The following is a 27596-nucleotide window of genomic DNA, read 5'->3' as shown; positions in this document are numbered from 1 at the left end:
CATCATTACCAAAGTCTCTTACTATGCTAGCAGATACACAGTACATTCAGGTTTGTTATTACACCATCATATACTCTTACCACACTCAAAGAAAATTAAGATATAATATTGCTATGGATATTATCTTGGTTTTACATAACATTACAAAAATGGTAACATAACTTGCTTTTATTATAGTTCATCTACTATATAATTATTTGTTCATATTTATACTACACTTCTTCAAATTGCATAGAAAAACTGTTTCATATTCCATACTCAAGTCTTCACATACTCTCTGCATGTTTTTCTGCCTAACTAATCAGGGGTAACCCCTGGTACGCCCACTACTTAACCTGGTACAGTTTGGTATACAATATGACTTAACATTATTTTTAATGATTATTGAGTTTTGTTTTGTTTGAAATAATTATCTTTTGTTTTATATCTTAAAAAAACTTTTTACATTTTTGGACTCTGAATGATATATATATTATAAGTTTCAATAAACTCATAAAAATCATAACCCATAATTACTTATAAGTACAATGTCAAAATTTAGAACATTAATAATTAAGCTACATATACAGTGCTGTATATTTAATACGAAAATACTATTTTCCACAAGACTGGATATGCAGTATAATAATTTATTACTACTGCTCTTGATTTACATTTTTGGTGTAATTAACTAGTTCACTATATTTATCGTTACCTCTTGCAGGGTAAGATACATCATTTGTAATGTAAGGATTATTTGCACAAAATATTCAAAACTCATGTATCTTCTTTCAATAAATGATATACATAAAATGATGAATAGTAATTACATAACAAAATCCATTAATTGGAATGGTGGCCTCTGACTAGATTGACATCACTGACTATGGAACTCCAACGTGCTGGGGATCCACATGAAGACTAATGGGAACTATATGGGTGACTCTTCACCACATTTCAATGTTAAGTTGACCAGAGGCTGATAATAACTATACTGGTGAGAAATTAATTACCTAAATTTGACGAGCTGACCAGAGGCAAATGGTAACTGTATATTGGTGGATTCTTGACTATGAGTTGGCCGGAGATTGCAGCTTGGTTAAGTGATATATATATATGGCGGTAGACTCCTAGCAAAAAGCTATGGTGAAGTTGGGCTACAACTTGGTGTGGCGGATATTGTCCGTCCACAGGTTCTGGATAGTCATCGATTCCAAGCTATTGAGGAAAGAATCATTGTCCAGGCTGATGAGATCCTCCGGACTCCCCTGCAAAGTAAATTGATGTCTGAATAATATGATAAGGCATGATTTAGGCATCTTGCCTTCTGTTCTAGAGCTGCATTCATGTCTTGGGAAGTTTAACCTAGAAAACTATGAAAAATGTATTAATACTGACCAAAGAAAGTATTATAGAAAGTACATCCCAGAAGGCCTATATCTTTTTGAGCTTCTTAGAACAATAAAAAATTTATAGCATGCTTCACCTTAGATAATCATAAACAAGGAAGGACATCATTAAATTTGACACACTGGATTACAAGACAGGCTTTCAATGCAACAGTCCATAGGTGAATAAATGGCTTCAGACTGAATCATTAAAACAAAAAAATTATGTAATGAGGATACAGTTTTAATATGCTTCATCACTTAAGTATATGAAGTAAATGCAAGAAAAATGTATAGTAAACAGGAAGAATTGTGTCCATATCATATACACAAAAAGATAATTGTTATGGTTTTACACAATTGGTTGCTGAAGAGCTGAGGTCCGCACAGGAATACAATAGTAGCTATGAAGACATCATAATTCAAATACAGCAGCTCTGGCCATTGACACAAAAGGTACAAGTGGCTAGGTACAACACTGGAAGATGTACAAGTGCTTGGCATCTGAGCTTAAATTCAACCATATCTACATACCTACAAGGTTATTAATGGGTAACTTCAAAACCATGGGAAATAGACTGGGAAGCAAAAGACCCTTCTGGCAGACAAAATATATGTCAAGTACAGCTACTAGATGGCATAGTGAAATGAGCATAAAAGTCAACACATGAAAGATCCTATTAGAATATTAGCTGAATTAACTAGAGAACACCAGATGTATTCATAAGTTAGGGTGAAGCTGAAATCAGTCAAAATATGACATTTCACCAGTGGTTAGTATCATCAGGTTTGTTGCAAAAAGTGTAGAAACAAAATTGCCTTCTGTTCACAGTACTGTACACGGCTGTGTTGTCACCTAACAAAAGTTCATGGAGACCTAATATGCCCAAAAAATTCAATATATCCCAAATTTACCAATGAAATTGCCAATTTATAATGGAAGCCCATGCAAAATGTGTGCCCCACACATACTGCTTATAAAATCCATCCTAATAAGTAAATTGAACCATAGAACCAATGGCTGTACAAGAATGTAAGAATTCTTGTACAGGTATATATAAATAATAAAAAAAAATATTGGTTCCATCCACCAGTCTCCTACAAATACAAGTATAGGATTTATAAATTTTGAAGAAATAGTGGTGATGCTAGACATATTGTATCACCTTTCTCAACAAATGTAAAGCAATGCATTGTGCCTCTCAATTCCTACACAAGCTACTTGATACCTGCTTGATGGGGTTCTGGGAGTTGTTCTACTCCTCAAGTCTGACCCAAGACCAGGTTTGACTTGTGAGAGCTTGGTCCACCAGGCTGCTGCTTGGAGCGGCCCGCAGGCCCACATATCCACCACTAGCCTGGTTGGTCCGGCACTTCTTGAAGAAAACTATCTAGTTTTCTTTTGAAGATGTCCACGGTTGTTCCAGCAATATTTCTTACACTCACTGGGAGGGCGTTGAACAGCCATGGACTTTTTATGTGTATACAGTGTTCTCTGATTGTGCCTATGGCACCCCTGCTCTTCACTGGTTCTATTCTGCATTTTCTTCTATATCGTTCACTTCAGTAAGTTGTTATTTTACTGTGTAGATTTGGGACCTGGCCCTCCAGTATTTTCCAATTGTATATTATTTGATATCTCTCTCGTCTCCTTTCTAGCGAGTACATTTGGAGAGCTTTGAGACGATCCCAATAATTTAGGTGCTTTATCACATTGATGTATGCTGTATATGTTCTCTGAACTCCCTCTATTTCAGCAATCTCTCCTGCTTTGCGGGGAAAAAGTGAGTACTGAGCATTACTCAAGATGGGACAGCACAAGTAATTTCAATAGTACGACCATTGTGATGGGGTTCATGGATTTGAAAGTTCTCGTAATCCATCCTATCATTTTTCTGGCTGACTCAATATTTGCTTGGTTATGCTCCCTAAACGTTAGGTCGTCAGAAACCATTATTCCCAAGTCCTTTACATGCTGCTTTCGTACTATGTGGCTAAATCTGATTGTGTTTTGTACCCTGTATTATGTTTAAGGTCCTCATTTTTACTGTACATGAGTACCTGGAATTTATCACTTAAACACCATGTTATTTTCTTCTCCCTAAACATCATGTTATTTTCTTCTCCCCAGTTGAAAACTTTATTAATATCTGCTTGTAGTTTTTCAATGTCTTCAGCAGAGATAATTTTCATGCTGATTTTTGTGTCATCTGGAAAGGATGATACAAAGCTATGACTTGCATTTTTGTCTATTTCTGATATGAGAATAAGGAAAAGCAGTGTTACAAGGACTGTACCCTGAGATACAGAACTTTGAACTGTGCTTGAACTCGATTTTGTATAGTTGACTGTTACTCTTTGTAACGGTCACAGCACCTAGGGCCACCTTCCCTAGGTGCCCTGTAAGTACTGCCTTTGCGGCTTCAGGGTTATCTTCCATGAGCTGTTCAGGAGCAGCTACCTCTGTGTGGTTCTATCGCTGCTCGGTGATTGCCTGCCCTTGGGGGTTCAGCTGGGGAGTTTCTTACTCCTGTTTGTCCTTGGATAGGAGGTAGTTTCGTCGCTGGCTGGGACATGAGGTACTATGCAGCTGTCTGATATACACATAGCGACCGGTTCTGTTCTCCTGGAGACGTTGTGCTTTTGCGGGGTTTTTGTTTTGTTTTGTTTTGTTTTGCCTGGCGGAGGTCTGCCAGGTGTAGCGGTAGGACCACTGGTAGGTTTTTGGTGGCTCTCCACTAGGTCCCCGTGCTTGCACAGGTTTAGCTTTTAGATTGTTTGCTTAGTAACTCTGGGATAACTGGTTAGCAGTACCTCACCTGGGCTTCCCTTAGCAGTCAGCCTAAGGGCCCTGGAAACCCCTGACAGCTGGGTGGCAACTCCTGGGTGCCTGACAGTCGAGTGGACAGCACACGGGATTCATAGTCCTGAGGTTCCGGGTTCGATCCCCAGTGGAGGTGGAGACAAATGGGCAAAATGTTTCTTTCACCCTAATACCCATGTTACCTATCTTGAGAGGTTATCTTAAGATGATTTCGGGGCTTTTTCAGTGTCCCTGCGGCCCGGTCCTCGACCAGGCCTCCACCTTTTTTTAAGGCCTCGACCAGGCCTTTCTTTAAGCCCAGGAAGCAGCCCGTGACAGCTGACTAACTCCCAGGTACCTATTTACTGCTAGGAAACAGGGGCATCAGGGTGAAAGAAACTCTGCCCATTGTTTCTCGCCGGCGCCCGGGATTGAACTCGGGACCACAGGATCACGCGTCCAGTGCTCTGTTCGCTCAGCCACCGGCTCCCTTAAGCAGTAAATAGGTACGTGGGAGTTAGACAGCTGCTTTCTGGGGGTGGTTGCTTCCTGGGAGTGTGTAACAAAAAGGAGGTCTGATCGAGGACCGGGCCGCGGGGACGCTAAACCCCCGAAATCATCTAAAGATAACCTCAAGATAACCTCCACTGGGGCTCAGTGGTCCAATGGAGGAGACCTCTGAGTCCCACCTCGCCTTGTGCGAGTTTGAAGGTTGCTCTGTCCCCCTGTTTTGGGTTGACACTCACCGTCTGCTTTCGCCTTGCTGCTTGTTGGGGTCAATGACACCTATGACCCGGAGTCCTGCGAGTGGTGTTCTTTGCTTGTACTCCATTCACCCAGTCCACTGAGACTGATATTTGAGTGCAGGCAGCTTTAGCATTGCATGCAAGGTTTAGGTTGCAGCAACATGCAAGGTTGATTGCCTTTCTGGATGCACCGCAGCTGCCCCGCTGAATTATACTGGTAGTGAGACTAGGGTGGCTTCGAGGATTGCTCCTTCCGGATCGGCGGCGGAGGCATTCGAGTCTGGTCCTCCTGCCGGAGCTTTTGGGCTACGCCAGTGGGCCCCCCCTTCATCCCTGTTTTTCCGGTGGACTCTGTTTTTTCTCCAAAGGCAGAGGGTTTGGAGGACGGCTTGGCTCCAGGTCCTGACGTGGAGGATTCCAGGGCTGGGGAGGAGTTGACTTGGGGGGCCTGAGCCCCACTTGTCCCTGCTTGGGTGTTTGGTACCCTCGGCGCAGGGCTTGCTGTTACAGGAGGAGGGGTTTTCCTTTCCTCCTCCCTGTACGATTTTGTTATGAGTTCGACTCCTCCCTGGGTTCGGGCCCGAGTTACCTTGGGTTCTTCGGTTCTCTCCTGGAGGTTTTTGGCTTCCTGCATCCCACCGAGGAAGGTGTGGGAGGCTCCTTGCGGTTTACCTCCTGCGAGACCCGGATTACGCCTCGATAATGAAACCTTCTTTTTGAGTTTGGCTTCTCTTTTCTTTATTGGGTGTGTTACAAGGTGCTGGAGTCTTCCTGGCTTGCAGAGTGCCTTTTCTTCTTTGCGGGGCTTGGCATTCATCCTGTTGGAATGAACATTTGAATGGCGAGAATTGCCTACGGTCGTTCAGGTTTTCCTGGGAGGTGAGTTGGAGCACCTCAAGGCATGCTAGTTCGCTCCCGTCCTTCCTTATGATGTCGGCCAGGTGCGGCTTCATGTACAGGTTCCCTCCCTTTCGGCATCCCTGGTGGCTGAGGATTTGTGCGCTGGTGGGCACGTGGCTTCGGTCTTGCGCTTCTTTTCCCTGCTGAAGCTGTCTTGGGACTGTCTCGTGCTGGGTGTGGAGGAGCTAGCTTCCGGGCCAGGGTCCGGTGTGCTTGCTTCAGCAGCTCGGGCGCCGGCTGCTTTGGTGAAGTTGTATTTGCCGTTTCTGAGGGAGGTGGTGTCTGTTCTTCGCTTCTCGCCTCGCGTGCTGACAGGCAGTGCTCGTCCAAATTTTTGGAATCGTTTTGGGCCCCTGGCTTTTAGATTTTCATCACCTTTTTGTCCGTTGCTGTTTGCAGAGTCTGCGGTGGGGCTTTTTCTGCAGGCAGCTTCGTCTAGTTGACGGCCTTTGTTGGACTTGTAGGTTCTCCGGGGGATAGGGGGCCATCAAGGGGTTGCCTGGAAGAGTCCCGCCAGGTCTCGGGGTTCCTTCGGTCGTTGTAAACCAATAGTGCCAGATCCGTTGGCGCAGTGATCGCTATTAGCGTTGGTTAGGCTCTCATAGGGGTCGTCGGCTCTTTTGCGGATTGCTCCATAAACAGGGCGATAGGGAGGGGGGGGGGGGAACCTCGTGCTGTTTGCTCTCGCCTGGTCCCACAATTCGTGGGCATTTCGAGTCGTTTCCTCCAACCTGTGGTGGAGTTGGGATCGGGGCTGGCAGGGCAGGCGTCTTCTCCTGTGTTCTGTCAGGTCATCCGGGAGTGGGTTCGCTTGGGTGTGGTTGAAACAACAACGTCCCTCAGGTGGGTTTCCCACCTGTTTTCAGTTTCAAAACGGAACTGTGCAGATCTGTGATTCATACTGGACTTGTCTAGTCTGAATCCCTGGGAATTTTGCAACTCCTTTTGGATGACCACTCTGTCTCAGGTCCGGTTGCTTTTGGCACCGGGTGCCTGAATGGTGTCTCTAGACCTCCTGGACGCGTATTGGTTTTATAAATGTACGCGTCCCGATTCATCCGGGGTTCAATGATTGGCTCGGTTTTGTCGTGGGGTGATAAGTTTACCGCTTTCGTTGTCTTCCATTCGGCTTGAATCTGGCACCTCGAGTGTTCACACGCCTTACCGTGTCATGGTGACCTGTATGCTTCTGTTAGGGGGTTCAGGTTCTAGCTTACCTCGACGACTGGCTGATGAGGGCTCCCAGCCAGTCCGAGTGTCTGCTCGCCAGGGATATGGTTCTTTCCCAGCTCGCCGGGTTTGGGTTCATGGTGAACTGAAGGTGGTCCCTTTTGGTTCCCTCTCAGGTTCGGAGTTGGCTGGGTCTGGTGTGGGACTCTCAGACTGCTTCCTTGTCTCTCCTTCCTGCGAAGCTGTTACAGCTGCGGTCCCGCCTTCGGCTGTTTTTGGATGGTACCCGGGTCACATGTCGGTTGTTTGAGCAGCTGTGCGGGAGCCTGAACTTCGCTGTGCTGGTCTACCCATCGGGTCGGATCTGGCTTTGGCGGATGTTCTAGTTTCTTCAGGGTCGTCCCTTCTGCCGCTCTCACGATCGATGGGTTCGGATCCCGGGAGCCTTGCGTCGGCTGCTGTGTCGCTGGCTTCCTCTGCAGGTTTTTCGGGGTTCTGTGCCATGGCGCCTCCCCAAGCCCTCACTCGATGTGTTCACCGATACCTCGTCTCTTGGCTGGAGTTTTGTGACAAGTGCTCACCAGGTCGGCCAGGGTTGGTGGGGTCCGGGCTTCCGTCGAGCTCACAGCATGGCGCGGGAGTTTGCGGGGGTGTGGTATTCGCTTCAGAGGATTTGGGTCGTTCGAGGAGCAAAACTCAGCTCCATTCGGACTGCTCCCCAGTGGTTCATTGCCTGAACTGCGGGGGTATGACGCGGTCCTTGGTTCTTTGGGGCTGGTCGCTTCAGGTGACTCATCTGCCGAGTTCTCGGGGTTTGGCTCTCCTGGCGGTTCATGTTCAGGGGGTGTCAAACGTCCTGGCGGATATATCACCACTTGTATGGTGATCAGGAGGCTTAGTTGATGGTGTCCCACCTGGGAGTTTCATCTAGATGGCAGTATGAAATTTCCTGGCGGTCCTTTCGGCAATTTTTGTCTCTTCATAGGTTGTTTTCTATTTCTGATCGGGTTGCTTTGTCCTCTCTTAGTTGTTTCAGGACTGTCATCTTGTGCCAAATACTGTCCCCTCGTTTCGTGCGGAGCTGGCAGAGCCACTGCAGTTTACTTTCAGGGTGGATGTCACTTCTGCTCCATTCTGCAAGCTTTTTCGGGCATTGTTTCACCTCCGGCCTGCTCATGCGCTGCCCGAGCCATTCTGGTCGTTGGACCGGGTGCTCTCTTTTCTCTTCTCCTCGGTTTGTGGTGGCTCCCTAGGTTCAGGACTATTTTTCTAAGGCTCTTTTCTTGTGGGCATTGGCCTTTCGGGGTTGGGTTGGTCCGGCCGGGGGTGCATCATGTTTTGTGTCCAGTTGCGGTTTGTCGCCGGTATCTGCGTGCCACAGCCTCCATAGAAGGGGACACACTTTGGATGGACCCAGTTTCCCTTCTTCCCTGTTCCAAGGCGCAGTTCTCCCAGGTCGTCCGCAAGATTATTCGGTCCAGCCAACCTGGGGTCTATTCCTGTGCCCACGACGGTTGTAAGTTCGCGGCTTTGGCTGCTGTTTTGGGGAATGTCTTGGGCTGACATTCGGGCACGGGGCTTTTGGAGGTCGAACAGGTTCCTGGCTGCACGGTATCTCGTTAATGTTTCTGGGCCTTTTCGGGCGTGTGTAGCCTTAGGTCACAGGTTGCAGCCATTTGTCTCGACTTCGAGATGAGGAGCGAGTGACGATTGACCGCCTCCCGGGTAAGTCACTCTTTTCTTTAATTTTGGTTAGGTAGCTCCGGGGAGCCGAAGGGGCTCTCCACAGAAAACCAGCGTTGAATGTAATGAAACGCCATTTTCTAGGTGAGACCCGGAGCCTTCCCAGCATCCCTCCCTCCCTCCGGTCGGCGGTTTTTCGCATTTTTGATATTCAGCCTCTGAACTGAGGAGAGTTGCCAGCATGGAGGTCTGGGACCCCCCACCCCCCTCCTGGGGAGGGGGGGGGGGTGGTTTCGCAGACGGATGCGCAGCATTTGTGATGACGTCATGCTTGTTTCCTTGGTTTTGATTGGGGGAAGTTCTGTTGCTAGTTCGGCTTTCGGTTTGCAATTTATTTGATCAGCAGTACTGCAGTTTGTTTTGGAATTCCTACCTTTCTGGGTGCCTGACCTGATAGATAGCAGACAAAGACTGCTTCCAATTACTTGGGGGTGTCTTTAGGCCATTGCTCCTCGTGCCTCTCTTGAGGGGCCCCAGGTTCTGGCTCTGGTCCCCGGTAGGCCTAGAACTCCTTCGATTGACTATTGCCACGGTCTAATACATGCACCCTGTACAGTATAGCTCCGGGGAGCTTCCGGGTCTCACCCAGAAAATGCCGTTTCATTACATTCAACGCTGGTTTTTTGTTCTTGTGCACAGGTGTGTTGTCATCTATAAATAAATGTGCAATGCAGTGATTAATTGATGGTAGGCTTAATGGTTTATGTTGGGTGGCTTCATTCGTTAAGATCCATACAAATCATTAATTTTAACTAAATAGGAGAGCAGTGCTTTTTATTGACAACCCATAATCACTAAATCATGCGTGGCTTCTTACTTCTGGGATGTAAGATCCCTATCAACCCATCCCATGTCAGCTGGGATGGGTTGATGGAGAGTTCGTCTTTGATCTCTCTCTTGGCAGCGAGGAGCTGTGTAGATGAAAATATGTCTTGTTCAACAGAAAATATGTCTTATTAATTACTGTACAGTCCTGTACTTATATATTACTGAAGACTTTCTGTTCTGATACTTGAAATATTAGTATGTTTGTAGCAAGCACAATTTAAATTAATTTTATGTGTAGAATAATTCACTTGGCTGTAGGATACTGTGGTGGTAGAGGGGGGTGATGATGCCTCCTCTCACGTGAGGTACTAGTGGCTGGCAAGTCTTGTTTATTCTTCATTCTTGAACACTAATATCAACCATTTAATAGCTTTTTAATGGTTACTGACTGATCTTAGCTATTACTTAAGTCACCAAACTGGCCTGATGAGATTGAATAAGCCATACTATTTTGATTCAATCATTTCCTTACTAATTGGTAAGAACCAGCTATGGGTGGCACTGGTGTCAAGGCGACCCCTGACAGTTTGAATTCATTTAAATTGAATTCATTTAAACATCTTTTAATGTCAGGAAAAGGTATGATATCTGCAGCTATTTGTTACAAGTACAATAAAATTCACAAAATTATGAACAATGACTATAATATTATTCATAAGGATGCAGAAATATTTTAAAATAAATTCTAATACTGCATCATGACAAAGTGTGAGGTAAAGCAGTTATGTAATAAGGCTGTGTCATGTCCCTGAGCATACAGCATGTTCTCACCAGCTTCCTTCATTTACAAGTCACTTTAAGCATTTTTTTTTTCTAGAAATTTATAAGTGAACTGTATACTGTATGTAGTAAGTAGACTACACATTTTGTATTACAAATTATAGCAAATTTGATTTAATGTTTAGAATATACAACATGACAGGCAAATGAGAAATGACATTCACCCATACCTTGAAGTTACCTTGGAGTTGTTCCGGGGCTTAGCGTCCCCGCGGCCCGGTTGTCGACCAGGCCTCCTCGTTGCTGGACTGGTCAACCAGGCTGTTTGATGCGGGTGCTCGCAGCCTGACGTATGAATCACAGCCTGGTTGATCAGGTATCCTTTGGAGCTGCTTATCCAGTTCTCTCTTGAACACTGTGAGGGGTCTGCCAGTTATGCCCCTTATGTGTAGCGGAAGTGTGCTGAACAGTCTTGGGCCTTTGATGTTGATACAGTTCTCTCTCAGAGTACCTGTTGCACCTCTGCTTTTCAACAGGGGTATTCTGCACATCCTGCCATGCCTTCTGGTCTCATGTGGTATTTCTGTGTGCAGGTTTAGGATCAGCCCCTCCAATATTTTCCACGTATAGACTATTATGTATCTCTCCCGCCTGCGCTCAAGAGAATATAGATTTAGGCTTTTTAGTCGGTCCCAGTAATTTAGATGTTTTACTGAATGGATTTTGGCAGTAAAGGATCTCTGCACACTCTCCAGGTCAGCAACTTCTCCAGCTTTGAAAGAGGCTGTCATTGTGCAGCAGTATTCCACTCTAGAGAGCACTAGGATCTTGAAAAGTATCATCATCGGTATAGCATCTCTAGTGTGAAAGGTTCTTGTTATCCAACCTGTCATTTTTCTTGCAGTTGTGACGGCTACTTTATTGTGTTCTTTGAAGGTAAGATCTTCCGACATGAGTACACCCAAATCTTTTACATTGCCTTTCCGTTCTATGTTATGATTTGACTGGGTTTTGTACGTGGTTTCCGTTTTTATATTTTCATTTTTTCCGTAGCGCATGAGCTGGAACTTATCTTCGTTCCATAAGGGCAGAGTTGCCCGGGGATTGGATGGGCAACCTCCATGGGGATTGGATGTCATGGGTACACAACAGTACCCATGTTCATAAGTACTGTAATTTGTTTCACTGCTTTTCACTATCATTCAAAATATGGTTTCACATTGTCGGGAACAGAAAGCTGGTTTATTGAGGCTCCCTCTAGGCCAACTACTAACTACTAACTACTGACGAGGAAGCAACCCACAATAATTGCCTAAATCTCGGGTACCTATTTACTGCTAGGTGAACAAATGCACCAGGTGTCAAGCTACATGCCCAAATGTTTGTCCTGCCATGGGGGGATGAAACACAGGAGCATCCAGTTTGTAAGCTGACTTTACAGCCAGCAGCAACTTAAGCATAACAACATTTGAGCCTTACCCAACAGGCACCAAAATTACTAACAAAATTACCGTTGCCTACGAAAACTTTCTTGAAGATGTTGATGGTGTATATGAGGCCGAGAATTTAACTACCGTACCGAGAAAAGCTTGACAACTCACTATGCCATTAATTAAAGAATTAAATCCTCTTTATGCTTGTTACAGGGCTGGAATAAGTTGACAATTATGACTCTACTAAATATATATATTTTTAAAATGAACATTCCAACTATTACCAAAACTACGATAATCTACCGTATTTGATGCCTCCTTGTGTGTTATCCAGAATGTATCATTTCATTTGAGCTTTATTTTTTAGGATACTGGGGGTAACATTTCACAGGATGCTATGTTAATAGTAATGTTATTTCTTAGAATCTTTCTGCCAACGGCTTTGCAATATATAAAGTGGAACAAATATATCTTGTTGGTTAAGCTCTTTTGCTCTTCATAATACAAAGTTGGCTATACTCCCAATACCGTAGACTAGATAGTAATTTAAACCAAATTTTGTAAGTTCAATACTGGATGCTTGATGAGCAATATATACCAACTAACCCAGCTTTACTGCCATACACAACATATCAAGAGGAAATAGGAAGCTTTATATCTACAGGTGGGATGAGGTAATGCCTCGTCCCACTCACTCTTCGAGATGATTTGCCTAATGGCTGGCAGGTTGAGAGACGTTATCTTCGACATGGTGGGTAATGACATTCTGAGCCTCATTCCCATGACCTGAGGCAGTGAAGGCTTGAGGCTCTTGAGGTGGATGAGGACCTGAGGCAACTTGCTGGGCTTGTTCAGATTGTGTGACCTGGAGACACTGGCCCTTCACAGGTACAAATTCATGTGTAACACAAGAACCAGGAAGGCACAAGTAGAAGATAAAAAGTTAGAAAACATTAGGCTTTGTAAATTATTGAAAAATTTAAATAAGACTGCTTTACCAAAGAATGCATACCAAAATGTATGTATGTAATATATGTTTGTATGCATGTATGTACCGTATATGCTTTTCTCCGAGGCTATGGATTCCCTTTTTCCAGAGGGAAACTTTCCCTCCTATAGTATGAAAAATATATACTGTACTGCACTGGTATATTTTTTTTTTTACATGCAGCAGGGCAGCCATGAAGACAAAATATTGAAATTCAAAGATAAATGTAGCAATTCAAACCTGATACTCCCAATTTGAATTATATATAATTCAAAGATTTTATGCTACACATTTCCCAGAACAACCACAACTGATTCATTGTTCCTCCATAAAAAAAAAAATATATAAAAGCTGAAATATTATTAAAAACCCTGATTAAGCAAAGTATTGTGCAATAACCTAAGACCATAATATTGTACATGATGCTCACTGAATAATAGTGTACAATGTGATATTGGCAGATCTTTGGGTAATGCTTAGTAGAAAGTGCTCTTTCTACTAAGGACTTCTTGCTATAGAAGTTACAGTTTCAAGAATTCTTCTTACTATTTTGTACGTAATGATCATATTACTTCTTTTATTGCAATCGCAATAGCTATGGTATATTTAACACCTCTAGCTTCTGCAGACGATGAGTTATAATAACGTGGGTGAAGATATGATGACTAAACATCAGAAAGAAGAAACAAGGATGTTTTGGTCCAACTTGCACCATTATCAAGTCATGTTACAGAAGAGAGAAAGGTACAGGCAAATATATTAGGTAAGAGAGTGAGAAGAGAGGTGAGGAGCAGGTAAGAATAAAGTAATAAGAAGAATGTAAGAATAAGTGGAAGGTAAGAATAAAAGTTAAGCTAAAAATAAGAGGAAAGGCAAGAATATGAGTAAAGGTACGAATAAGAAACAGGGTCAAAGTTTAAGTCAGATCACGTTTGCTAAGAAGGTTGGAGCAGTTGAGTATATACTGTGAAAGGGAAGAGTCAACAGCAACAAAGCCAGGACTAAGGGTCATGTTGTGTAGGTTGTGTATCAGAGCAGATTCAGCCAGAAGGCATTTATGAAGAGTAGAGGCAGGAAAGATTATTTTAGAAGAAGACCAATCTATAGGATGATTAGTCTCTTACATGACAGAAGAGAACATTGTTTGTGTCTGCAGACTTAACACTTCTTTTATTAAGTGAACATTTTGACATCATATTTAAAATTTATAAAAAATAACTGAGAAAATGTGAAATGATTTAAAAAATTTAAGCATCACTAAGCAGGACCCACCAAATGTGCTAGATTTATGTTCAGCAATGTGAGGTGAGGACCAAGATCTATTTATTATAAATGCACTTTTGGTTTTGCATCTAATCCCTAGACAACTGTGAACATTTTAGCACTAATTTTATAGTTACTGTATAACCGAACAAATAAGGAAACTTAAGGTAAATGGTTGTAAACATTTTTCCCATCGCTGTGTGGCCCGCAAGCCACCAGCAAGCCCATTGACAGTCCAAAACATACTAAAAGATTAATTTGTCCCTTCTTTTTTCTCACTGTGTCAGCCAAGCTGGTAACTTCCTTGTCTTTCTCAGTACATATCCTTGTAAAACGTTAGTCATATTTTTAAGATCTTCAATTTCTTTTTAAAAATAAGAAATTTTCATTCCTGAAGTTTCAACAAATCCTCAACTTTTACTAACCTGCTCAGGAAACTTTTCATTATTTCTTCCTCAGTGAAACTTTTGACATTTTCCTGTTGTTGTGTTGTTCTTCCTCATGGCTGTTGCCATCTTTGCTAGTCAATGGTTTTGTTTTAAATATCAAATTTACTAATACAAATTTTTCACTCCCTCTTGCATATTTTTTATCCCTTATTTTTCAAATTCCCTGTACCTTCATGTTTTCTGAGACTCCACTCACAGTCATCAACCTATTCTACACTACCTGTACAGTACTTAGGCAATCCAACTTTTCTGGGGCTCCTAAATATAGCAGCAGGCTGGCTGGCTGTGTATGTGTAATTACCTAAGTGTAGTTACAGGATTATAGCTACGCTCATGGTGTCCCGTCTTCCCAGTACGCTTTGTCATACTACATAACGCTTTGAAACTATTGACGGTTTTAGCCTCCACCACTTTCTCACCTAACTTGTTCCAACCATCTACCACTCTATATGCGAAAGTGAAATTTCTTGTATTTTTTTGGCAGCTTTGTTTAGTTAGTTTAAATCCATGACCTCTTGTTCTTTAAGTTCCAAGTCTTGGAAATTCTTCTCTATCAATTGTATTGATTTCCATTACTATTTTGTACACAGTGATCATAGCACCTCTTTCTTCTATCTTCTAATTTTGGCATATTTAATGCCTCTAACCTCTCTTTGTAGCTCTTACTCTTCAGTTCAGGAGCCATTTAGTTGCATGTCGTTGCACCTTTTCGAGTTTGTTGATGTGCTTCTTAAGATATGGGCACCATACAACTGCTGCATATTCCAGCTATGGTCTAACAAAATGTCATGAACAATTTCTTTATTATTTCACCATCCATGTATTTAAAAGCAATTCTGAAATTAGAAAGTGTAGCATAGTCTCCTAGCACGATGTTCTTTATGTCCTCAGGTGATAGCTTTCTATCTAAAACAACCTCGGGCTGGGCTTGGGGAGTAGAAGAACTCCCAGAACCCTATCACGCAGGTGTCATCAAGCAAGTAAACCCCTAATTCTCCTTCTTTATCAGAATTTTTTACAAATTTTCCACATAATTTGTAGGTTGTGTGAGATCTATGATCTTCTATTCCACATTCCATAACATAGCATTTATTCATAATAAATTTTATTTGACAAATGGTGCTTCATACACTTTTTTTGTCCAGGTCTCCTTGAAGGGCATGACAATTGTCCAAGTTTCTTATCTTTCCTAGTATTTTAGCATCATCAGCAACATGTTCATATAATTCTATAATCCATCTGGTTGGTCGTTTAATTAGACAACGAGCATTACCATTGCAAGAACTGAATCCTGTGGATCTTCGCTCATGACATTTCTCCAGTCCGATACATTGCCTCTAATTACTGCCCTCATTTTTCTGTCAGAAAATGTTTCATCCATGTTAGAAGTGTCCCTGTCACTCCTGCAGTATGTTCCAGTTTCCAAAACAACCTTTTATTTGGAACTCTGTCGAAAGCCTTTTTTAGGTCCAGATAGATGCAGTCAACCCAACCATCTCCTTCCTATAAAATCTCTGTGGCTATCATAAAAACAGTAAATTCATTACACAAGATCTTCCAGATTGAAAACCAAATTGTCTGTTATTACATAATTTTTCTCCGGGTGTTCTGCCTATTTAATTTTAATTATTTTTACCAATACTTTGACTTACATGTGTCAATTTTACAGGTCTATAATTGAGGGGGGGGGGGGCCTTCCCAGGTGCCACTTTTGTAGATTGGAATGTTAGCCTTTTTCCACACATCTGCTAGGACTCCTGTACAGTACATAGAGATTCCTGAAAAATCAGTTGAAGTGGAATGCTGAACTCAGGTGCACATTCTCTCAGAACCCACGGTAAAACTTAGTCTGGGCCAACTGCTTTGTTCTTACTTAGCTTTTTGAAAATTTTATCCACTTCATCTCTAGACACCTCTATGAGCACTATGCTGTTCTCTGGAATTCTAAATGTGTCTCGTTCTCTGAAGATTTCATTTTGCACAAACACACTTTTGAACTGTTCGTTTAATGTTTCACACCTTTCCTTTTCATTTTCTGTGAATCTGTTTCCCATTTTCAATCTCGAATATTACCCTTTACTTGCAATTTGCTTTTGTGCATGTGTGTATGTTAGTTTTAGTGTTATTGATGAATTAATCTGTTTTTGTATGTTGGGATTATATTTATACATTTGCCAAATAAGCTTTACTAAATTACCTTGGGAGTGTCGATTTGTGAGTTAACATAGGAGACGCGAACCTGGTCATCGATGTAGCCTCCAGAATCTGAGCCTGCATATCCACGATCAGACCCCAGAACTTTTGGTCTGTTAAGAGTTCGTCGCTGCCATACCACGAAGCCCCCAACACCTGTTAAAGTGAAAATCAAGTTTTTATTCCTTGAATGCTGCAGTGACAGCAATAGACAAAAGACAAGTTAAAGAACATTTAGCTTAGTTTATTATTGGTTTCATACAAGTCTAGTGACCGATGACAGAAGGGTTACAAAATTTAGTAATATCCAAGGAAACATAGTTAAATAGCACAGAATAAAACTTTGCATGAAACAAGGAGAAATCTAGACATAAGTGTGGGTACACCTCACTCTACAATTCACCTAATCGTAGGAAGTGCCGGAGGATAGGGTGAGGTGATTGTTGCTTGACTCTGGCTTCTAGTTGTCTGCCAGGTCTTCCATCTTCCCTCTGGATCAATGGAGGACCATCGAACAGTCAGAAAACAATCACCTCACCCTATCCTTCGGTGCTCTCTACAATTCGGAGGGTTAGGTGAATCGTATAGTGAGGTGTACCCCCACTTATGTATAGATTTCTCCTTGTAAGCTCAGTATACCTGTGTCAGTTGGGCAGAGTATTCCTGAAGGTGTCACATAGCTGATGAAATGCTGAACAATAAAAATGGAAAGCTTAAGCAATCTAGTGTTTCTTCACCCTCCAGATGGTAGAAGATTATATTATATATATAAATATATATATACACACAAACACACATACATAGGGTCCCTCCTAGGCCTTCTACTGACCTCCAGGCTGCAACCAAGAACAGTTATCTTACTTCCGGGTAACTATTTTACTGCTAAGTGAACACAGATATTAGGTGAACAAAAATGTACCCAACTGTTTCTGTCCTAGCTGTTGACTGAATTCAGGTTTCTTGGTTGTGAATTGTGCTGTTAGTAATAAAGTTCTAGGGTAAAATACTTACCGAGTATAACAACCAGGGAAAGAAGAACCCCGAAGACGATACCGACGATACAGCCGGGTGTGAGGGAGTCGGGGGCCAGGGCACTGACTTGCTCCTGCTGGGGGGGTAAGGCCCACGAGGTGCCGGAGTCGACCTCTAGCATGTGGTCCCCGGCAGCCAGGTCTCTGGAGTCGTCTTCCCCCACCTTACCACTGTCATGTACCATCATACCCACACACAAAACAAAAACGTTAATTTATTTATCATTCATTCTCAGCTGCCATTACTGGCATCCATTATATTTATTATATATTTTGTTTATGTTTGGTTACATTAATACAGTGTAATATTGTCCAAAATGTGAAATATCTTGTATATATCTCAAAAAAAAAAAAAAAAAAAAAAAAAAATGAATATGAATAACAAAAAAAATGTTATTCAAAACTATTTAAGTGTACCCTTTAATTTCATTTACAGGAAACCAAATTCTTCAGACAGTTTCTGAGAAAACACATTCAGCGTGTACTTTTTATATTTTAAACCAATAATTAATAATTTAATAAAGTTATAACTTGAGAATAATCTCTGTTTAGGACAGAGGTTCACTTGCCAGTTAACTAGTTAACTGGAGTTACAGTTCAGTAACTGCTAGTTCCAGTTAACTAGTTAACTGGAACTGTAATGTGCTTTCAGACCATCACAAATATCTAGATGATATCCAGGTGGTTTAATGGGAAGGTTGATTGTTCGTGGTAATGGATTTGCCGAGGACGGACTCGTACAGTATAACAACATTTTACTCTTATTTACTTTAGAACAGGTTAGGTTGAGATAGGTTATAATTAATAATTCATTGTGTTAGGGGACAGGCAGCTGAAGTGTATTTATTCACGATAGGCATACATCAAGGTCCCTTCAAGGTCTAATTACTGACCCTCCACAGGATGCAACCCCACAACAAGTGGACTAATTCCTGGGTACCTATTTACTGCTCGGTGAACATGCACATTACATGATAGGAAGTGCGCCCAATCCCCGGGATTCAAACCAGGAATTTTCGATTGATTGGTCGAGAACAAACCCGATTGTGCTACAAGGACCTTAATATAGGTTAATAGGGATAGGTTATAGGTTAGATAGGTTAATCTATGGTTAGCATAGATTAAGATAAGTTAGGTTTGGATAGGTTAGGACAGGTTAGGTTGGGATAGCATAGGATAGGTTTGGTTCAATTCTCGAAAAGCAATGACGTAGGGGGGTATATACTTTTCTAGGGTGTTAGACCCTATTTGTACTATGTTGATGAACTGAAGCTAGATCCTTAGCACCTAATAAATGGGTAAAAATGACCCTGTTAACACTGATAAATTAGCAAAATGACAAGAAAACCGAAACATAAGCAATTGATAAAGCGGTGCTCAGCTAAGAAGAACGGACTCGAGGTGCACTGTGAACGTATTGTAGGACTATACTGCCACAGTGTGGCAATATACAGACCTGCAATACGTGCATGGTGTGACAGTATTCAGGCCTACAATGAGTACATAGTGTGGCAGTATTCAGGCCTACAATGAGTACATAGTGTGGCGGTATTCAGGCCTACAATGAGTACATAGTGTGGCAGTATTCAGGCCTACAATGAGTACATAGTGTGGCAGTATTCAGGCCTACAATGAGTACATAGTGTGGCGGTATTCAGGCCTACAATGAGTACATAGTGTGGCAGTATTCAGGCCTACAATGAGTACATAGTGTGGCGGTATTCAGGCCTACAATGAGTACATAGTGTGGCAGTATTCAGGCCTACAATGAGTACATAGTGTGGCAGTATTCAGGCCTACAATGAGTACATAGTGTGGCAGTATTCAGGCCTACAATGAGTACATAGTGTGGCAGTATTCAGGCCTACAAAACGTGCACGGTACAACAAATACAAATATTTATTCAGGTAAAGTACATACATACAAGGTAAGATACAAAAGTTGGTGGATTTACAGATAGAGCTAGTACATACAATGCCTAAAGCCACTATTACGCAAAGCGTTTCGGGCAGGAAAAACACTAAGACTAAAATTTAATACTAATTGAGATTAAAGTATAAATTGTGTTGAGAAAAAATTAAAAAAAAAATGAAAAAAATGGGGGGGGGGAACATGGCAGAAAAAAAGCATAAATACAAGTTGGTCAACAAACAGCATTGTTTAAAATAGAAGACATGGGTTGACATTTTGGCGGTGAGGTAGGTTACATGGAGTTAATTAGGTAGTACTTAGTTTTTATCTTAAACTGGTTGGGAGAGGTACAGTCTTTAACATATTGGGAAGGTCATTCCACATTCTGGGTCCCTTGATTTGTAAAGCATTTCTAGTTTGACTAAGTCGTACACTTGGAATATCAAATAGGTATTTGTTTCTGGTGTGGTGCTCATGGGATCTGTTACAACCTTCTAGGAAGCTTTTAAGGTCAGGATTGACATTACAGTTCAGCGTTTTATATATATATATATATATATAAAATACACATGAGAGGATGTGCAGGGACTTAATATCTAACATATTCAGAGATTTGAGTAAGGGTACCGAATGATGTCTGGGGCCAGAGTTAGATATTGTTCCTAATAGCAGCTTTGTGTTGAGTAATTAGAGGACGTAAATGATTTTGGGTAGTAGAATCCCAAGCACAAGTACCATAGTTGAGATAAGGATAGATGAGAGAATAATAGTGTCACCAGGGCAGGGCGAGGTACATAATATCTGATCTTAGAAAGAATGCCAACAGTTTTTGAAACTTTTTTTGATATATTGCATGGTATGGGAATATATAGGCCTACAAGACGTTCACAGTGCACACCCTATATCTTGAATGGGGGAGGAATTTCTCCCTCATTCACATTCTTAATTCCTCACCTCATTCATTGGTTAACTCATCCACACACACTCATTCGCACACACCCACACAGCCGGTGGGTGCCGGTGGCCGAGCGGACAGCACGCTGGATACGTGATCCTGTGGTCCCGGATTCGATCCCGGACGCCGGCGAGAAACAATGGGCAGAGTTTCTTTCACCCTATGCCCCTGTTACCTAGCAGTAAATAGGTACATGGGAGTTAGTCAGCTGTCACGGGCTGCTTCCTGGTGTGTGTGTGTGTGTGTGTGTGTGTGTAATTACCTAAGTGTAGTTACAGGATGAGAGCTACGCTCGTGGTGTCCCGTCTTCCCAGCACTCTTTGTCATATAACGCTTTGAAACTACTGACGGTCTTGGCCTCCACCACCTTCTCACTTAACTTGCTCCAACCGTCTACCACTCTAACACACTACTGTGTGTGGGGGGGGGGGGGGTGTGATGTGGTGTGGTGTGGAAAAAAAGTAGTAGTTGAAACAGTTGATTGACAGTTGAAAGGCGGGCCGAAAGAGCAAAGCTCAATCCCCGCAAGCACAACTAGGTGAATACACACTCATTCACACACACACACACACACGCCCATACAACACACACCCAACAGGGGCATCGCGGCTGAGTGGACAGCGCTTGGGGTCGTAGTTTTAAGGGCCCGTGTTCGATTCCCGGCGGGGGCGGAAACTGATTGGCAGTTTCTTTCACCCTGATGGCCCTGTTCACCTAGCAGTAAATAGGCACCTGGGAGTTAGACATCTGCTACGGGCTGCTTCCTGGGAATGTTTGTGTGCGCGCGTGTACGCCTGTGTAGTAGAGAAATATATGTAGTGGACATCAAAGAGGAAAAATAGATTGGTTAGAAAGGCGGGGTCCAAGAGCTAATAGCTTGATTCTGCAAGCACAAATAGTAAATACACACACTCACATACGCACACAGGCACGCACAAACTAGCTAAACACAGATGCCGAAGAAATATAAGAAAATTCACCTTCGCAAATAGAGTGGTAGACGGTTGGAACAAGTTAAGTGAGAAGGTGGTGGAGGCCAAGACCGTCAGTAGTTTCGAAGCGTTATATGACAAAGAGTGCTGGGAAGACGGGACACCACGAGCGTAGCTCTCATCCTGTAACTACACTTAGGTAATTACACTTAGGTAATTACACACATTAAGGGGCCTGGTAGCCTGGTGGATAGCGCGCAAGACTCGTAATTCTGTGGCGCAGGTTCGATTTCCGCACCAGGCAGAAATAAATGGGCAGTTTCACCCTGAATGCCCCTGTTACCTAGCAGTAAATAGATACCTGGGAGTTAGTCAGCTGTCACGGACTGCTTCCTGGTGTGTGTGTGTGTGTGTGTGTGTGTACTCACCTATTTGTACTCACCTATTTGTGCTTGCGGGGGTTGAGCTTTGGCTCTTTGGTACCGCCTCTCAACTGTCAACCAACTAGCGCGCTGTGTGTGTGTGTGTGTGTGTACTCACCTAGTTGTACTCACCTAGTTGTGTTTGCGGGGGTTGAGCTCTGGCTCTTTGGTCCCGCCTCTCAACCGTCAATCAACAGGTGTACAGATTCCTGAGCCTATTGGGCTCTATCATATCTACACTTGAAACTGTGTATGGAATCAGCCTCCACCACATCACTTCCTAATGCATTCCATTTGTCAACCACTCTGACACTAAAAAAGTTCATTCTAATATCTCTGTGGCTCATTTGGGCGCTCAGTTTCCACCTGTGTCCCCTTGTGCGTGTGCCCCTTGTGTTAAATAGCCTGTCTTTATCTACCCTATCAATTCCCTTGAGAATCTTGAATGTAGTGATCATGTCCCCCCTAACTCTTCTGTCTTCCAGCGAAGTGAGGTTCAATTCCCGCAGTCTCTCCTCTCCTCAGCTCAGGTACTAGTCTGGTGGCAAATCTTTGAACCTTTTCCAGTTTAGTCTTATCCTTGGCTAGATATGGACACCATGCTGGGGCTGCATACTCCAGAATTGGCCTGACATATGTGGTATACAAAGTTCTGAATGATTCTTTACACAAATTTCTGAATGCCGTTCGTATGTTGGCCAGCCTGGCATATGCCGCTGATGTTATCCTCTTGATATGTGCTGCAGGAGACAGGTCTGGCGTGATATCAACTCCCAAGTCTTTTTCTTTCTCTGACTCCTGAAGGATTTCCTCTCCCAGATGATACCTTGTATTTGGCCTCCTGCTCCCTACACCTATCTTCATTACATTACATTTGGTTGGGTTGAACTCTAATAACCACTTGTTCGACCATTCCTTCAGTTTGTCTAGGTCTTCTTGAAGCCTCAAACAGTCCTCTTCTGTCTTAATCCTTCTCATAATTTTGGCATCATCCGCAAACATTGAGAGAAATGAATCTATACCCTCCGGGAGATCATTTGCATATATCAGAAACAAGATAGGACCGAGTACAGAGCCCTGTTGGACTCCACTGGTGACTTCACGCCAATCAGAGGTCTCACCCCTCACCGTAACTCTCTGCTTCCTATTGCTTAGGTACTCCCTTATCCACTGGAGCACCTTACCAGCTACACCTGCCTGTCTCTCCAGCTTATGTACCAGTCTCTTATGCGGTACTGTGTCAAAGGCTTTCCGACAATCCAAGAAAATGCAGTCCGCCCAGCCCTCTCTTTCTTGCTTAATCTGTGTCACCTGGTCATAGAATTCTATTAAGCCAGTCAGGCAAGATTTACCCTCCCTGAACCCATGTTGTCGATTTGTCACGAAGTCCCTTCTCTCCAGATGTGCTACCAGGTTACGCTCGCTCACTCATTCACATACACACCTACAGCAATAGTAAAAGCACACGCGGTTCGATTTCCGGCCGATACCGAATGGGAGATGAAGACCTTCACGAAACGGGCAGAGAGAAAGATCTTGGGGTTGATAACACGCCAAACCTGTCTCCTGAAGCCCACATCAAAAGAATAATATTGGCGGCGTATGCGAGGCTGGGTAACGTCAGAACTGCCTTCAGAAACCGATCCTTCAGAACCTTGTGTACCAGATATGTAAGATCACGCCTGGAGTATGCGGTCCCAGCATGGATCCCGTACCTTGTCAAGCACAAGACGAAGCTGCAAAAAGTTCAGAGGTATGCTACTAGACTAGTCCCAGAACTAAGAGGCATGAGTTACGAGGAAAAGGCTGACTGAACTACACTGCACTGCACTTCACGTCGCTGGAAGACAGAAGAGCTCGGGGGAGACATGATCACCACATACGAAATTCTCAGGGGAATTGCCAGCATGGTTTATTTAACACGGGTGGAACACGAACAAGGGAACAAAAATGGAAACTTAGTACCCAAATGAGCCACAGATACATTAGACGGATTTTTTTCAGCGTCAGAGTAGTTAACAGATGGAATGCATTAGGCAGCGATGTGGTGGAGGCTGACTCCATACACAGTTTCAAATGTAGATATGATAGAGCCCAGTAGGCTCAGGAATCTGTACATCAGTTGATTGACAGTTGAGAGGCAGGACCAAAGAGCCAAAGCTCAACCCCCCCGCAAGCACAACTAGTTGAGTACACACACACACTTACTCATTCACACATACTCTCGCTCACTCATTCACACACACGTGCTGTCCCCTTTTGAGTATTGCTTGGTACTCACTTTCCTTTTCAGAGCGGGAGAGATCTCTGAATTAGAGGGAATACAGAGAACATATATGGCACGCATAGAAACGATAAAACATCTAAATTATTGAGACCGTCTCAAAGCTCTCAAAATGTACTCTTTGGAAATGAGACGAGAAAGGCATCAATATATATATATATATATATATATATATATATATATATATATATATATATATATATATATATATATATATACACACACACACACACACCAGAAGATACTGGTGTGTGTGTGTGTGTGTGTGTGTGTGTGTGTGTGTGTGTGTGTGTGTGTGTGTGTGTGTGTGTCATTCACACACTCTGGCCACACTCACTGTGTGTGGGGGGGGGAGGGGAGGTGAAGGGGAGCACTCACAGGGAAGCCCCACCTGCGGTAGGCTGAGAGTAGCGGTGTTGGGTTCGTCATCTACACTGCCTGAGGCAGCGATGGCCACGTGGATATACAGGAAGGTACATGGTGCTGCTTTAATTGTAATGCTTGTTGAGCGAGACGCGTGTGGTACTCACATATAGTGGGTGGTGGGGGGGGGGGGTTTGTTACTCACGTGTTAGGGTGCGTGGGGGGCACCTCGGGTATGGGGTGCTCCTGAGACGGCAGCTCCTCCTTGGTCACATCGAAGTCGGGCAAGTCGCCATTGTTGAGCGGGTCGTTGTAGCTGTCGGTGTACTCCTCGCCGGGGTGTGGTGCGGGGCTCGGGTCTAGTGGAGTGATCGTGGTTACTGTGTCTGGTACTTCTGCAGGTACTGGTTTTGGTTGCCCTTCTGTTTGTCCAACTGGTTCTCCTTGTTCACTATGCCCCACCACAGGTTCGATTTCCGAAGGCGTCTCTGATACTACGTCAGGTTGGGAATCTTCGTTTCCTTCGTCGGATTCTTCAGCAAGAGAGGAGTTGCGTGGAATTTCTGTGGAGATATCGGCGTCTTCTAGTGATGGCTCTTCCACGTGTCCCTCTGTGGACGAGACCTCTGGAGGAGCTTCTGGAGTTGGGGAAGTCATACTCATGATCTCCAACCCACTGCTGGCAAGTTTGGTGCCACTACCGACGTGTGTGCTGGGCTTCTCGGCCTGTGTTATCTCTTCAGAATCTTCACGAGGATCTTCAATGTAAACACGGGATTTGCGAATGGTCTCTGGTGAGAGTCCTTTGGGCGGCAAGACTCTGGTTTCCTCTGGTGCAGTCTCTGCCACACCCTCTGACTCCGGTGTACCTTCGCGGACGATAGCTTCGTCAGCGTCACTTCTCTCCACAACATCAATGTCAGCCAAGCTACCCATCACAAATGTTGGCACTTCCTCTTGAGAACCTTTCTGACCAAGTTCCGCTGACTCCTCACTGTCCAGGTCCCTCACTGGTTCCATGGCTCGCACACTTACTGCGCCCAATTCCTCAGTTCCTGGAGTTTTTACTGTTTCAGCTGTAACTCCTTCAGTATGCTCTTTTATTCCTTCAGTATGCTCCTCTGCTACATCTGCATGCTCTTCTATTTGTTCTTCCACTCCTTTAGCACGTTCTTCTGCTCCTGCATGCTCTTCTGATTCTTCAACATGTTTTTCCGTTGCTTCTGCATACTCTTCCGCCCCTTCAGCATGCTCTTCCGCCCCTTCAGCATGCTCTTCCGCCCCTTCAGCATGCTCTTCCGCAGATTCACTTTTACCTTCTGACGTCTCCTCTACACCTCTGACGTGGCTACGTTTATCTAATAATTCTCCAATTTCCTCGTGTTCCCCCGGTGTATGTCCTTGAGCGCTGCCTGCCCCAGCGTGGTGGTCCACGACCACCTCACCATCGTTATGGTCCCCATGGGCCTCCTCCTCTTGCTGCTCCTGCCCTCTTACACCCGTTGGCACCGCCTTCGCGTGGGTAACATCAGTAGTTTCCTCTGGCACCGTCCCGTCAGAGTGTCGAGTGCCATCCTGGTGTGTGGCAGGCAGAGCGTGCAAGTAATCTGAGTGACCCTGCTCTGTTTCCCCTGACTCCTGATCGTTTCCACCTTAATGGGTGATTGTCGGGTGAGGTAGGCGGGGTCGTAGCTGTTGGGATAGGAGGGTCGTCTTCCGGTAGTTCGCCAGAGGTTGCCTGGGAGGCGGCTGTGGCCTCATTCACCTCTTCACTCACCTCAAATGTCACGTGACGGACCTCGTGAGTGACCTGGACGTGAGTGGCATCATGGGCGGTGAGGGAGGGCAGGTCGCTGGGCAGCGGGGAGCAGGTCACCGCACCCACCACCAGCAGCAGCCTCAACACTGAAACAATATACTGTTATTAGTACACCACGAAACTAACTCATCTTCATCACTCACCAACATCACTCGCCAACAATGATTGTCCCTCAATGTACCATTGATCTGTCACTGCACGTGACGCCATAAGACAATGTATTTATGTAAATGTCATGTTTACATGAGAGGTCTTCACATGCTCGTATCTGCACCACGTTTAGTTACTGGACCTTGAACAATAATAATACATCACCAACCCGTCATCAGGCTGTGCTCCTCCATGTAGCGCCCGACCCCAACCCTTCCTCAAAAGGAGGCACCTGTCATAACGTAAGGTTCTTACGACCAGAGGGAGACACCTGTCATAATGTAAGGTTCTTACGACCAGAGGGAGACACCTGTTATAACGCAAGGTTCTTTCGTTATGACAGGTGACGTTGTTTATAACAATAATAACCTCGCGTTATGTTGTTTCAAGCCTATAAACTGTTAATAAATGTAAACAAAAACCCCATGTTTGCTGAAAGAATTACAGGGTTCGTAAGTGGTTGCATAAATACTTAATGAATCCTGGCCCAGTTTTCATTGTGATTTCTTCAGTGTCTTAAGCAGCCAATAGGACTGGTTGGTACAGCGACGGTCTCTCCTCTTGCAGGATCGGAGTTCAATCCCCAGATGACTGGGGAGTTCCTTCAAACCATCGCCATACACCAGCTCTTATGCTGTCCTCCATAAACCTCTAGAGTGCTATACAGTGTTCCCCTTACCTGCTCTACCGCGTAGTGGCAGATGTGCCGGATCGCAGGTATTGAGTACGTCTAGTGTGAAGGTGTAGAGCAGGGCGGCCGTCACTCTCTGAGGCAGCCCTAACCGTGGTATGGAGGATTTCATACCTTTTGACTTACGAAAGCCTTTTTCATAGGTGTGGGAGCAACGGTACGTGGCGAGGGGCGCACTAGTCCTGAGGGGTTGCTATACCAGCTATGGCGGGCCTGGAGGCTGTGGGGGTGTGACGGGGCCGGGCAGGCAGGGAGGGAGGGAGCCGATCGATGAGTGGGTTGGCGGTTATTTCACTGTGGCCACCACCACCCTGCCACACGCACCCGGTCCTAATTGACACCATCACCACCACCACCACCGGTGACAACACCATCATAGTCAACACTCTCAGTCACAACCGTCACTGACATCATTGCTATCACTGACACCATTAT

General features: G+C 44.0%; 1 protein-coding gene across 1 annotated transcript; it reads right to left on the bottom strand.

Moving 5' to 3' along the window:
* Window positions 1-414: 414 nt before the first annotated feature.
* On the bottom strand, window positions 415-27596 carry LOC123758626 (retinitis pigmentosa 1-like 1 protein). The gene is given in 8 exon segments (XM_069328799.1): window positions 415-1247; window positions 12406-12544; window positions 12546-12590; window positions 16650-16759; window positions 17615-17805; window positions 24707-26079; window positions 26081-26406; window positions 27150-27596. Coding segments are annotated over 8 exon segments (2343 nt in total). The 5' UTR covers window positions 27274-27596; the 3' UTR covers window positions 415-1212.

Source organism: Procambarus clarkii, chromosome 22 (genome assembly GCF_040958095.1).
Source record: "Procambarus clarkii isolate CNS0578487 chromosome 22, FALCON_Pclarkii_2.0, whole genome shotgun sequence".
Classification (NCBI taxonomy): domain Eukaryota; kingdom Metazoa; phylum Arthropoda; class Malacostraca; order Decapoda; family Cambaridae; genus Procambarus; species Procambarus clarkii.
Note: the sequence above shows the minus strand (reverse complement) of the source record. Positions and strands in the feature narration are given on the sequence as shown.